Below are 12,556 nucleotides of genomic sequence, written 5' to 3' on the forward strand. Positions count from 1 at the left end.
TAGAAAATTAGGTTAGTCGTTCGTTGTTCTGGCCATTACATTATGTTTGGTGACTCTGAGGAATCTATATAAAGATTAATACTTTCTCCTTCCCACTTGTGCTTCCTAATAGCACCTCACAAATACTATATTGGATTCCGGTACGTCCATCCTTTGACAGAAGAAGCAATCGAAGAGATGGAGAGAGATGGCCTAGAAAGGGCCATTGCTTTCACACAGTACCCACAGTTCAGCTGCTCCACCACAGGTAAGGACAGCTCGAAGGTGTCTATAGCCCTGGCAGAGCTAGCCCAGAAGTCTGAGTATTGAAGGGATTTGCAATTTGAATGGCAGATCTGGTCAAGTGTCTTCTTGACACTTAAGAGTTCAGGTCAGTCACTTTGAAATCGTACGCTTCGTGTGCTTCTGGAATTATTGGCCTGTCTGCTGAGGTTACAAATGGTGGCTGGAAGGTGTGGCTATGCTTGGGTGCTGCTTTAATACAGTTGCTTAAAAGAGCAACAATGAACCTTAATTACTTTCTAGGCTTGTATCTTTAACCTTATTTTTATGTCTACCATGAAATTCTTATTAAGGGAGTAAAGTGGATGACTGTTCTTATTTTGAAAGCAGAAGTATCCATATGGAAATATGGAAATACTGCTATTTTATTTTTGTGTCTATCTTCAGTTATGGGTTAGTTACTGGTTAACTTAAAATCTATCCTGTCCAGTTGGGGTGGCTCACACTTCTAATCCCAGGCAGAGGCAGGCTGTATTTGAGACTAGTTTGATCCATAGAGTGAGTTCCAGGCCAGCCAAGGTTACATGGTAAAAGCCTGTCACAAAAAATAAACAAACAAATAAACAAAAACAAAACAAAAAACCCAAAAAACTAACAACCAAAACACAACAACAAACAAAAACTAACATGAGGGCTCAAATGAACATTTTACAGACTTTCTGTGTTCTTGGTTTTTGGAATGTATTACTCTTTGCTGTTCTCTGCACATTTGACTGAAGATGAAACATAAGTTTGGAAAACTGTATATTCTTTCTTTCTTTGCTTGCTTTTTGCTTTTTTGAGCCAGGTCTCACTATGTAGAGGCTAACCTTGAACTCATGAGATCTGTCTGCCTCTGCCTTCTGAATGCTGAGATCAAAGGCATGTACCACCATACCTTGCTAGGAAGCTGTTTTGAGTACATTTCTTGTGTCTAGACCCCTCCCCCTTTTAAACTTTTGTAGGTTTTATTTGGATGTACACCTACCACATTGGAGTGCCATATGTAGGTGCTGGTGTTTCCCCCTTCCTGATTACCCTCTCCCAAATATACATATAGAAGCTTATAAAAATTACAAATGCTTGGCCAATAGCTCCGGCTTATTACTAACTAGCTCTTATAATTTAACCCATTTCTATCAATCCATGTAGTGCCCCAAGGTTCATGGCCTTTAGCTCTATCCCATTATGTGTGTCTGACTCGTTGAATATCTGGCTGGTGACTCCTTTGACTCTGCTCTTTTTTGACTCCCATCCTTTTTGGTTTGGCTTTCCTGCTTAACCATATCCTGCCCAGCAACTGGTTAGTTAGCTTCTTGATTAAACCAATCAGAGCATAATTTACACAGAGTACAGAAGGATTTTTTCACAGCACTTGATTATAGGTAAAGCTTTATTATTACCCACAAGTATATTTGTATTCTCTCAAGGACTTGGATCAGTGCATTTATATTCCCAGTTTGCCTTTGAATATTAGTGTTATTATGCCTATAAGGAAAAACAAAAGGCTATGGAGGAAACATTCCAAGTGTCGTGTGCCTTAATTGGTGAGGCACACAGACTGTGTGCGTGCATGCATGTGTGTGTGTGTGTGTGTGTGTGTGTGTGTAAAGAGAGAGAGAGCACCTGTTAAAATGCCCAATCTTGCTCATACACCCAGAAATCTGAACTGTGATTTACTGTGGGAACCTACAGTTTTAAAATATCTAGTAATATATTATTGGAGAATGAGTCAGATCTTAGAATTTTCAAGGCATATTTTTATTTTGCTTTGACAATGACCCTTGACTTGGAGCTGTCTGCTCTCCGCAGTTCGTAAGTTGCAGTTGTTATTTGTGTGGCTGCAGATGCGCTCTGCCCACAAATGGTTCCCGCGGTGTGGCCAGGGCTCAGGGCACAAGCAGCCTTTCTCTAGTGCATCTCGTGTGTAAGGACCAAACATCTGTACTTCTGAGCTATGAATATTTTAGGAAACATTTATTCTTGGAGGCCAATAGTCTCCTTTTGCCTGTGTCCTTTGAACAGACACGTGTGTCCTATGTATTTCTCATGGCATCTTTCTCCCTTCTGTCTCCCCCTTCTTAATTACTTCTTCCAGTAGTGCATTGACTGTTGTCCAATGACAGGAGGGAGCTGACATGGCTGTGTGGCTCCCAGAAGCCCTGTTGTGCGTCAGAAACCGATGCCCAGAAGCTCAGCGAGAGCTGCAGTGTGAATACGATGAGATGCTTTGATTTCTTTGGAAATTATTTTTGTCCCTCAAATTTAGATTCTCTTACATCACTGTTTCTACTCATTGAATTAAGCCCGTTGGTTTTTTCTTTTTTAATGCAAGTTGAATATTAGCCTGAACAAACAATTTAAGTTAAACTGTGGCTCTGTCCCGAGTAAGCTTTTTAAAGTGGCAGTTTAATATGATTCCTGTGGTAAGGAGCCCAGGACACTGGCGACAGGCAGCACTCAGGGGTGGCGGAACTTGCTTTGTGTGACACTGAGTACGAAGCCCCTGTTAGGGTTGGTTTGTAGGCTTTCGGGTTTGACCCCAGCGTCAGCGTCCCTGGTCAGGGTGCCAGCCCTCTCCTGGACTTCGGTTGTCATCAGTCACCTTTCACACAGAAACACAGCTTTTGTTAGGTTACCTGCCGGAGTGCAGCGTCTGCTTCCTTCCTTCCAGGGAAGGGTACATTTTGTAAAAATTGATTAAATGTGGGCTTTTCGACCCCTTGCTAGGCGGCTTGCCCTGTGAGTGCGCCTTTAGAAAGGGTGGCTCTGAAGCTTTCAATTGAGAAATAGTTAACTTGTAATACTGACTGGAAATGTCCAAAATGCTCTAGATATGGAATTATGCATATTCTAACCCGAAAACTTGGTAAAATGCAGCAGCTCTAACGGAAAATGCCAGGAAACCGCTGCGAGAGGAGGACACAAGGCAGCATCAGCATGCTGGGATAACAGCCCACTTGTGTCTTTCTTCCTCACCCCTACACTGCCTGTAATGGGGCTGATTCCGGTCATAATGGGAGCGCTTTTCTTCACATGCTCTCAATTTTAAGACTTGGTCCCTGCAAAGTCACAATAGCTGGCGTCTCGTAAACTCCCAGCCGCACATCTCTCCGTGGCAATGGCCTCAATAGTCTTTGAAGGTCTGTTGAAATTGATTGCTCTTTAGTGATCTTCATCTGCAGGGTAGTTAAATCTATATGCATTTTAGAGTATTGAAAAGATCGTAATTAGACTGGGTTTCTGTATAGACACAGCTGCCTACTCTGGACTTACAATTATTGCCCTTACTAGTCTGTTGTATTTTTTACCACAATCAAGTGTGTCTACTAAATGGCTCCCTTGTATTTTAGGCAGCAGCTTAAATGCCATTTACAGATACTATAACGAGATGGGACGGAAGCCCACCATGAAGTGGAGCACAATTGACAGGTGGCCCACGCATCCCCTCCTCATCCAGGTGTGTATGCCCGCCCGCCAGCAGCCTCTGTCCTCACAGCCTCTAGTGCGAGTCAGCTCTGCTCTGCTTGAGGTGGTTTCTGACCCTGCTGGTCGCTTGCTTACCTTCCATGCTGGGAGTTAAAGCCACGCCTTTGGACTTTTTACTTGCCATGAAAAGTGATGCTAAAGTTAAGGCTAAGATGGTGAGACTCTTGTCTCTGCAGATTATACATTGGTACCATTGTTATATTTTGAGTTTTGTATTTTTCAGTGACCAAAAGAGCATTAATGATTATATCAATACACAGTATTTCCATTAACTTACATACTTAGATTGGATGACCAACAAATTTAAATCCTTTAAAATATCAAAAGATTAAAAAGTACAGACAGTAGAGATGCATATTCAGACACAGGAAAGTAAACATTTCAGTGGGGGAAGTCGCATAGATCAAAAGAAAATGCTCATTTATCCTGTACACTTATCTTTGTAATATTTTGTCAATGACTACTTTATTTTAGAAGAATCGGTTAAAAATTACAACTATAAATTCAATAGTTTTGAATTGGTATTATTTTATTCTTTAAAAAAAACCATGAGTGAAGTTGGTTTTTAAAAAGTCCTGAGTCATTCAGATAGAGTGTGTAGAGTCTGTAGAAGTTTCTGCTTTTGCTCTATTTTAGGTCGAGAAATATAGAAGTGGTTTGGACTATAGTTTGATTTATTTTATATTCCTTGACTATTCTGTAATTGGGCAAAATACCTGCAAAGAGCGGCGGCACTTCACACCTGTGACCACTAGATGGTGCTAGACGGCATTAAAATCAGGCCGGCTTTCCCCAGAGCGGTGTCCTGTGGGTAGGGAAAGGGTTAACACTTGTGTTGGAGTAGAAACTAGAAAGCGGTCCCCTAGGGATGGGTGTCGCTGTGGGCTGTGTGTGTGTCCAGCGGTCGTCCTTCTCCCGGGTCCAGCCAGGGGTAACTGGAGTGCCTAAGGCCCCGACCGCTGCTGCGGCTGGGAAGGAGGGGGTATTTCAGGTCTGCACTGACATGTGGCACGGGAAGAGGGGTCTGCACAGCATCTGCCTGCCCTGATCGAGGGAGTAATTAGATTTGCATTAAAATTCAGCCCTTTGAAAAGGGGGAAGCAGAAAGATGGAAAGGTCTCTTAACCGAGGAAGTCTCTGTTCATAAAATGAAAGGGAATTTTAGAGGCATTTATCTGCCCTCCTGGATGGTGTGATTGAAGGCTCTGAGAGGCCGTGCTGCTTTCATTCTGCACGGGGGCTGTGCACAGAAAATCCTGCAGATGGGTTTAGGTGATTTAAGTAGCACTTCTATTTGTCCGTGCCGCTTGAGTTTTGAAGATGGCTTAGTGACTCTCGCAAGCCCCAAGGAACTGTGTTCTTACTTGCAATTTTACAAGCCCAGGAAAGGGAAGGAAGGGGGGACAAACCCCTAAAAATCTAGTCTCAATGCAACTAAAACCATGGCCTTAAATCCACATTTCTGCATGTTAGCAGCACTACCTACTCAAAATAGTCATAGTATTACCATTTCTTTAATACCGCTCTTTATGTGGCCGCTGGAGTAGTTGCGGTAAATGTATGTTCCAGGCTCCTACGTAAACTTTACAGTGGCTACTTTATGTAGGCTGTTCTCTAAAAATAATCCTGAGAAGACCTGCTCTCTAAACATTATGAACACTATAAAACCACAGCTTTTGTTTGTACCAAATATTGTCACACTTACAATATGGAGATGAGGGAAAAGGGGAGAGAGGCAAAACAGTATTAGATACTGTTTCTAGGTATCATTTTGTAGCGTATTTGCTTACCAAATTTGTGAGTTCTGGAATGGTAAATATCTCAGTATTCTTAGGGACTGGTTTGGAACCTTCAGTTCATCAGCTCCAAGTTGCTGTGATTCTGTCGAGTTGTTCTTTAAATTTTATTTGTACATGCAAAGTAATTGCAAGAGTAATAGTTAGAAGGATTATGTGACGGGAGAGAAGGCTCCCTGGTTAAGAGCACATACCACTACTCCAGTTCCGTTCCCAGCACCCTCCTCAGGTGGCTCTCAGCCGCTGCAGCTCCAGCTCCAGGGGATCTGGATGTTCTCCTCTGGATCTGCAGGCATCCTCACACACACGCACATATGCCACCCCATACACAAATATACATAATTAAAAATAAAGTAAAGGCAGGAGAGATGGCTCTGTGGTTTAGAGCACTGGCTGCTCTTGCATAGGACTCACAGTCTGAGTTCCAGTACCCACATGGGCAGCTCACAACCATTAGTAACTCCAGTCCCAGGGGATCTGATGGCCTCCTCTGGCTTCCATGTACCAAGTATTCACGTGGTGCACAGCCATACATGCAGATGAATGCACAAAATAAGTAAAATCTTTTAAAAATGATATAATTAATTGCTATCTATTCTTCACCCATATTCATGTGTTAACATTTGTTTCATTTAACCTATCATTTACATGCTCTCTGTATGTGTATATATATATGTTCACATATATTTTTTTCTGAACTGCCTAAGAACAGATAAACACACACACATACACACACCTTAAGATCAGGGCTATTCTTTTTTAAGATAACCATAATACATAATTCCACCGCAGTTTGTTTTAACACTTGATATTCAACTCCTGTCTAATTTCCCGTCACATTCCAGTTTTCTCAGTTGACCGACTTCTGTCTCTTGGTACATTTTCCTTATGAACCAAATGGCCAGGAATGATTCAAGTGTAAGATGAAAGAAAGTCCTTTGAGATCTGGTGTTTCAGCACCTACCCATGAGACTCAGCAAGTGCCAAGGAGAAGCGAGAGGGAGCCGGTCTGGCGGACAGAGGTCTGAAGGCAGCAGGACCTGGATTCTAGTCCGCATTCACACATATGGCTGGGCAGCCCTCCCATGACCACATCTTGTCCCCCTCTGTGTATTTAATGGGGCTGTACAGCCTGTCATCCGTCAAGAAGCTTGTGAGAAGGATTGCTTTGGTGCAGACCCTGGACTCGTATGAAAGATGTCATAAAAAATAGACGAGTATTTTCTAATTTCTCTCCTATTTCTGGCTAATGTGTTTTAGTGTGATAAGCCCGAGAGCCAAAGTAAGGAAGATTTAGAAAGACCCCGTAAGCTGTTTTCCTGCTAACAGAGCAAATGTGAGATCTTAAAACAACTTCTCCTTCCCATCTGTGTTTCCTTTCCATCTGGAAGTGTGCCCTGCTCTTCCCGAGGGGAAGCAACCTCGGCATTCGTTTGCAGAGAGCCATTAGTGAGCGTTAGAAGTTTCCCATCAAATTCCCTAGGCCCCCTAAACTATTGCCATCCATTCTGAAGCCGAACCAAATCAAAGAGACTGTACTGTTTGCATTTTTTCAAAAAGAGGTAGAGTTCCAGATTTGGAAGATTACCCTGAGATATTTGGTATCGCTCTCATTTTTGAGATGCTTCCTTCTTCCCTCCTTTCCCTTCTCACTGCCTTCTCCCCCATTCTTGGGCTTCCTACAGTGCTTTGCAGACCACATTCTGAAAGAACTGGACCATTTTCCACGCGAGAAGAGAAGCGAGGTGGTCATTCTGTTTTCTGCCCACTCCCTGCCAATGTCTGTAAGTAAGAACGTTTTGTTAGGTGACCTAGCAGTAAAAGATAGGGTTGTTTTACTTTCTAAGCGTGTAAAATGGACCTGGCTCCATTTTGCCCTCAACTCAGTGCAAGAATGAATTCTAAAATCCCAGCCGTAGCTTGCTCATAGATTCATTTTCTGAAACCTCCCAGCAATTAATTCGATGCACAATATTACAAACATCTCTTATTAATAGCCATTAATGTTAGCTGGAAGGTTCATTCATATGTAAGGATTTCCATCAAGTGTACCCGCTAAGCCTTGTGCTTTTGCCTGCTGTGTGGAAGGAGAACAATGTGCAGTTTCTGTATGCGGAACTGTGTAGCCAGCTCCATTCCCACTAACCCCAATTCTCTCTTCAAGACTTAGCAGAGGCCTGTGCTTTCTAGGGAACCAATCTGGTTTCGAATTCATTAACACTAGGGACCACAGTGTGACCAGAGAATACACAGCACAGAGCTTGTGACCCTTGGTTCATCATATTATAGCAGGTTGTTCACTGAAATGTCACCTCCTCTGCCATGGTGGTTGCATTTCAGGAAACATGGCAATACCAGGCTAGTAGGGTGTTTGAAAGATCTTGGACTCAGTGCCCAGTTTCATCTGTTCAGAACCATGATCCTGTCCCATGAACACCATTTTCCGTGCCATAGAGGTGGGAGATTACATTTGCCATTGGTCTGAACCACATGATTAACGGCACCAACCAACGTAGGTGGAGGGTACCATGTTGTTCCTGGATGATCACCGGAGTCAAGCCCTGTGCCCCTCACTTGCAAGATGCAGCCACATCAGTGACAAGTGGCTTTAGGGGAAATCGCTCCCTTTGGAAGCCTGTCTCTTTCGTTTCCGTGGCATCACAACTCCTTTTTAGTGTCATGCAAAGCCTTTCAAGGATCCATCCTAGGTAGCAGAGGGAAGCTCCAGAGAGGGCAGACGAATGCTTACACTGGAACATCCCAGGAGCCGCCTCACAGTGGATCCTGCCTGTGGCAGTTATTGTTATACGGTGCCAAAGGCAGCTTTGTATTTCTTTCATCCTTCTACATTTATGTTTCTAATGATTATATGGCCACCAGTAATATCATAATGTATTTTCTTAGTTATTCCATTTCCTCAGTACAGTATTTATCGGGCACTTATTATATATATCATATGTGGGGATGATGTAAACAGGCAAAACCTTTGTTCATGTACAGTAACAGGGAAAGATAATTAACATAATATGAAGGAAAATACCATGGTGGAACAGGCGGTAATAAACACCATAAAGCAGAGGGCTGGAGTCAGTGTCCCACGAAGGATGAAAAGAGTTAGAATAAAAATGTGTGCTGAATATCTCAAAGGTTTCCAGTAGGCTTTCCCGTGGGGAGCGCGCGCCTCACTGCTCAGTCATCTTGCTGCTGTCAGCTGTCAAGGAAGGGAGGAGAGATACTGAGTAGAAGACATAGATCGTATCGGTTCATAGCTGAACCAGTAGACCTTGTCCATCTTCCACAAACGACATCTTCTTTGGGATCTTGTAGCTGACCAAATTCCTTTGCCAATGAATAGCGGAACCAAAGAACTTTCCCAACAGTACTCAGATTCGATTGTCATTAGTATTCAGGGGACAGCAAGGAGGGGGTGTGGTTCATGCTCATCTTGTCTCTGTACTACCAACGGTTCTTGGCACCCTTCACCGTGTCGGTGACGCATGTTACTGTCTCCACTGCAGGTTGTCAACAGAGGGGACCCCTATCCCCAAGAAGTAGGTGCCACTGTCCACAAAGTCATGGAAGAGCTAGGCTACCCGAACCCCTACCGACTGGTATGGCAGTCCAAGGTAGGTACCTTTCATACATTTTTAGACTATCATCTCTTGAAAATATGCTTTATCATTTATTTATAAATGGGAATTTGAGCTCTTCCATGCCAGCAAGCTGTTCTGTAAGTCAACTGCTCACTGTAGATAGAAGGGTGAATTGAGCCACTGGGGAGTTCCATCAGCTAATATCTGACTTTTAGCATTAGTGGAAGAAACTGTTTATTTGTACCATTGGCCTCTGGAAGGATTCAAGCTTCAGTGTGAAAATGACTCAAGCCCATTCAAGGAGGTGTAGGAGGGGCTCTCACCTGGATGGACACGTGTGTGCTCTGTGTGTGTTGGGGGTGGGGGCCGTGGCAGTAATATGTTATTGACCATGTCTGCATTGGTCCTCCTTTCTCATAGGTTGGCCCAGTACCCTGGTTGGGTCCTCAAACAGATGAAGCTATCAAAGGGCTTTGTGAGAGGGGGAGGAAGAATATCCTTTTGGTCCCAATAGCGTTTACCAGTGATCATATTGAGACGCTTTATGAACTGGATATTGAGTATTCCCAAGTGTTGGCCAAGAAGGTGAGTGTACCCATATGGCTTCTTAGTCCCGCCATGATGTTTTAACAGGACGTTTTCTCTTCAGTTATCAATTTAAAAAAATTACTGTTATGGGAATGGGTGTGGTGTAACAGTCCTTTAATCCCAGTGCTAGAAGACAGAGGCAAGCAGATCTCTGTGAATTCAAGGCCAGTCTTCTACTTAGTGAGCTCCAGGCCAACCAAAGCTAGAGAGACCATCTTAAAAAAGCAAACAAAGGAAGCAGGAAGAGGAGGAAGGGAGGGAGGGAGGGAGGGAGGGGGACAGAGAGAAAGAAGAAGGAAGGGAAGGAAAGGGAGGAAGGAAGGAAAAAAAAGAAAAAAACTTTTAATATGTTTGTATGTACTGAGTTCTCATCATTTTGAATAATACTTCATAAATTAATTCTACATCAGCCCTAGAATAGGATGTTTTGCCTTTATTAAACCATGTTGCTCAATATCATTGAAACTAATGCTTTTTTCAATGTGAAGTTGGAATCTTCAGTGAAAAGCAATTGCATATCTTACCAGTTCTGAGGGGATGTTTATTAGTCTGTAATTCATTCCCTGCACTCAGTACTGTTGTGGTTCTTGGGCTGTTACCCTGTTTCTGGTTGGGTTGGAGGACATGTGTGTCCTTGCCATTTCAGAGAGGTACATAGAACAAACTCAGAAGCAGTGTGTGTTGGGATTCCCCTGACCTCTTCTGGGCCTTCACTTCCTTAGCTGTTTGCTAACAGGTTGTGATCAGTCTGACTATTGAAATAATAAATACCACTGCTGGCATAAGATGGATGTGGTATGTCACTCAGGGTGGAGAAAAACTGTTGCTTACCTGTCTTGTAGCTTCTGAGGGCTAGCCTGAAACCTTCGGTGGCTTATTGCTGGGTTTCTGTGGGAAGCTGGAAGCATGGGAACTCAGGAAGTCCTTTTCCCCTCTAATCTTGGGTGAGAACTCATGGCCTTCCCACTTGTGATTGGTGGAAATTTGGCTCCACAGGGCACTACACCCCTTCGGGGACTGGATGGCGGTGAGGGGCAGAGTGCAGGGTGAGGAGGGGCAGAACCGGAACCAGCTGTCCACCCCTGCAATTTGTGTGCCTATGCCAGTCACCAGTCAAATACGGATGTTTGAACATAAGGGTTTTTTATGTGTTGAGTGATGGTTTCTATTCATTTGTATTACAAGCAGTGGCTGTTAATAGTAACCAAGAGGATTTTTAGTGATTGATAAATTAATCCCTGTAGGGAGTAAAGGAAACCATGTAGCTATCATTATTTTGATATGAAAATGTAACATGCTTGTAACAACTAACTTTAAAAGTTTAAAACATTTTATTCCACAGTGGAAATGACTTTTTTTGCCTTGTGCTGATAAAAATAATAAAGTTCTCAGATGGTGCCGAGAAGGTGCTGTCAAGAGTGGGGCTCGCTCAAACCATGACCCTAAAATAGGCTTTTCTGCATTTATGAAACATTATCCATATTTTTGTAATCCCCATTTTCTTTTTGTAAATACATATTTTGGATATAAATGAGTAAATATAATTAAATGCCTATAGCCATTTTTAGCAATTCCTTGATTAATAGTCATGTGAGGTTTTTAATTTTAACTATCATATGCTATGTCACTGTCATTGGCTACGTGACTGTCATATGCTATGCAGCTATGCTTTCACTTTTCCGATGATGTTCTGCGGACAGATTCATTGATGCTGCATCTTCCTAGCCCCGCCCCCCCATTACTAATGCTGCTTATTCTGCTGCCATGGTTTGTAGAACTTCCTCCATGTTGAGGTCTAGCTGTTTGCTGAATACATTGTGCTTCCCGAGTGGGCGCCTCGTTTAAATGCCAGTGTAAAGGATAAAGCAACTGACCATGTCTCAACATGGATGGAGAGAGAAGATCCTAGCTATGGAATAAATCCTATATCGTTCTCCATTATCTGAGAGCAGTTGGCTGTATCTGTTGTTGTTTGTTTCTGTTGTTTGTTTTGTTTTTTAAGATGGGAAAAGAATGTACTGAACAATACTCAGATTTTTTTCTTAGTTTTTTCTCTGTAAAAGCTTATTTTAAAACCCAGTTCTACCCTGGATTCTATTTAGACTCAGTATGACTTAGAGTCCACAAATTAATTTCCTTCTCTTGGCTCTTACTTGGGATCAAAGCAAGTAGGAAATTTTACTTAATTACAGCAACATTTCCTTAGACAGGGTCGGTAGAGTTTGGATTAGAGAGGTGGAATAGGAACAAGAATGATACGTGGACGGGAATCACTCTTGAGAATTCCATCCAGTGTAACTCAAGCATGGTTTGGAATCCCATCACTGTGGGGACCAGAAGAACAGCTTCTGGCAACTGCTCAGCCTGCCCAACCACCCCACGACCCACCTTCACGAGCAGTCTGTGACCATTCAAGGCCAGGCTGCGGCGTTGTGTGCGTGTATTTCTGTGCGTTTGATCTTTTGTGGCACTTAGTGTCTTAAAAAAAAAAAGAAAAAGAAGGAAAGGAAAATAAAATGTGTCTGTGTTTTCTTCCCTTCTCACTTGATTCAGTGTGGAGCTGAAAACATCAGAAGAGCGGAGTCTCTTAATGGAAATCCATTGTTCTCTAAGGTACCGCGGTGTTACAACCATTTTAGTAGAACATAGTGCAGAGTAGTCCTTGGAGAAACTACTGCACGATATTGGTTTTCTCACATATTAGTACATTTGGAGTTCCAATTAATTACAAAACTAAGAGCGAATTCCTTCTCTGCTCCTCCTTTGTCCTTTCGGTAGCCCCAGCCTCCTTATTTTGCCCACCTAGAGCTGCCTAGTTTTAGATCTGCT

At 42.9% G+C, this 12,556-nt stretch overlaps 1 protein-coding gene across 1 annotated transcript in view; it reads left to right on the forward strand.

Moving 5' to 3' along the window:
* Fech (ferrochelatase) overlaps positions 1 to 12,556 on the forward strand; it is a 32,599-nt gene that overhangs the window by 18,162 nt on the left and 1,881 nt on the right. The window contains exons 5-10 of the mRNA XM_075968482.1: positions 113 to 247; positions 3,615 to 3,721; positions 7,232 to 7,330; positions 9,065 to 9,172; positions 9,560 to 9,724; positions 12,281 to 12,340. Coding sequence (XP_075824597.1) covers positions 113 to 247; positions 3,615 to 3,721; positions 7,232 to 7,330; positions 9,065 to 9,172; positions 9,560 to 9,724; positions 12,281 to 12,340 — 674 coding nt within the window. The remainder of the gene's footprint in view (positions 1 to 112; positions 248 to 3,614; positions 3,722 to 7,231; positions 7,331 to 9,064; positions 9,173 to 9,559; positions 9,725 to 12,280; positions 12,341 to 12,556) is intronic.

This window comes from Microtus pennsylvanicus, chromosome 4 (genome assembly GCF_037038515.1).
Source record: "Microtus pennsylvanicus isolate mMicPen1 chromosome 4, mMicPen1.hap1, whole genome shotgun sequence".
Taxonomy (NCBI): Eukaryota; Metazoa; Chordata; class Mammalia; order Rodentia; family Cricetidae; genus Microtus; species Microtus pennsylvanicus.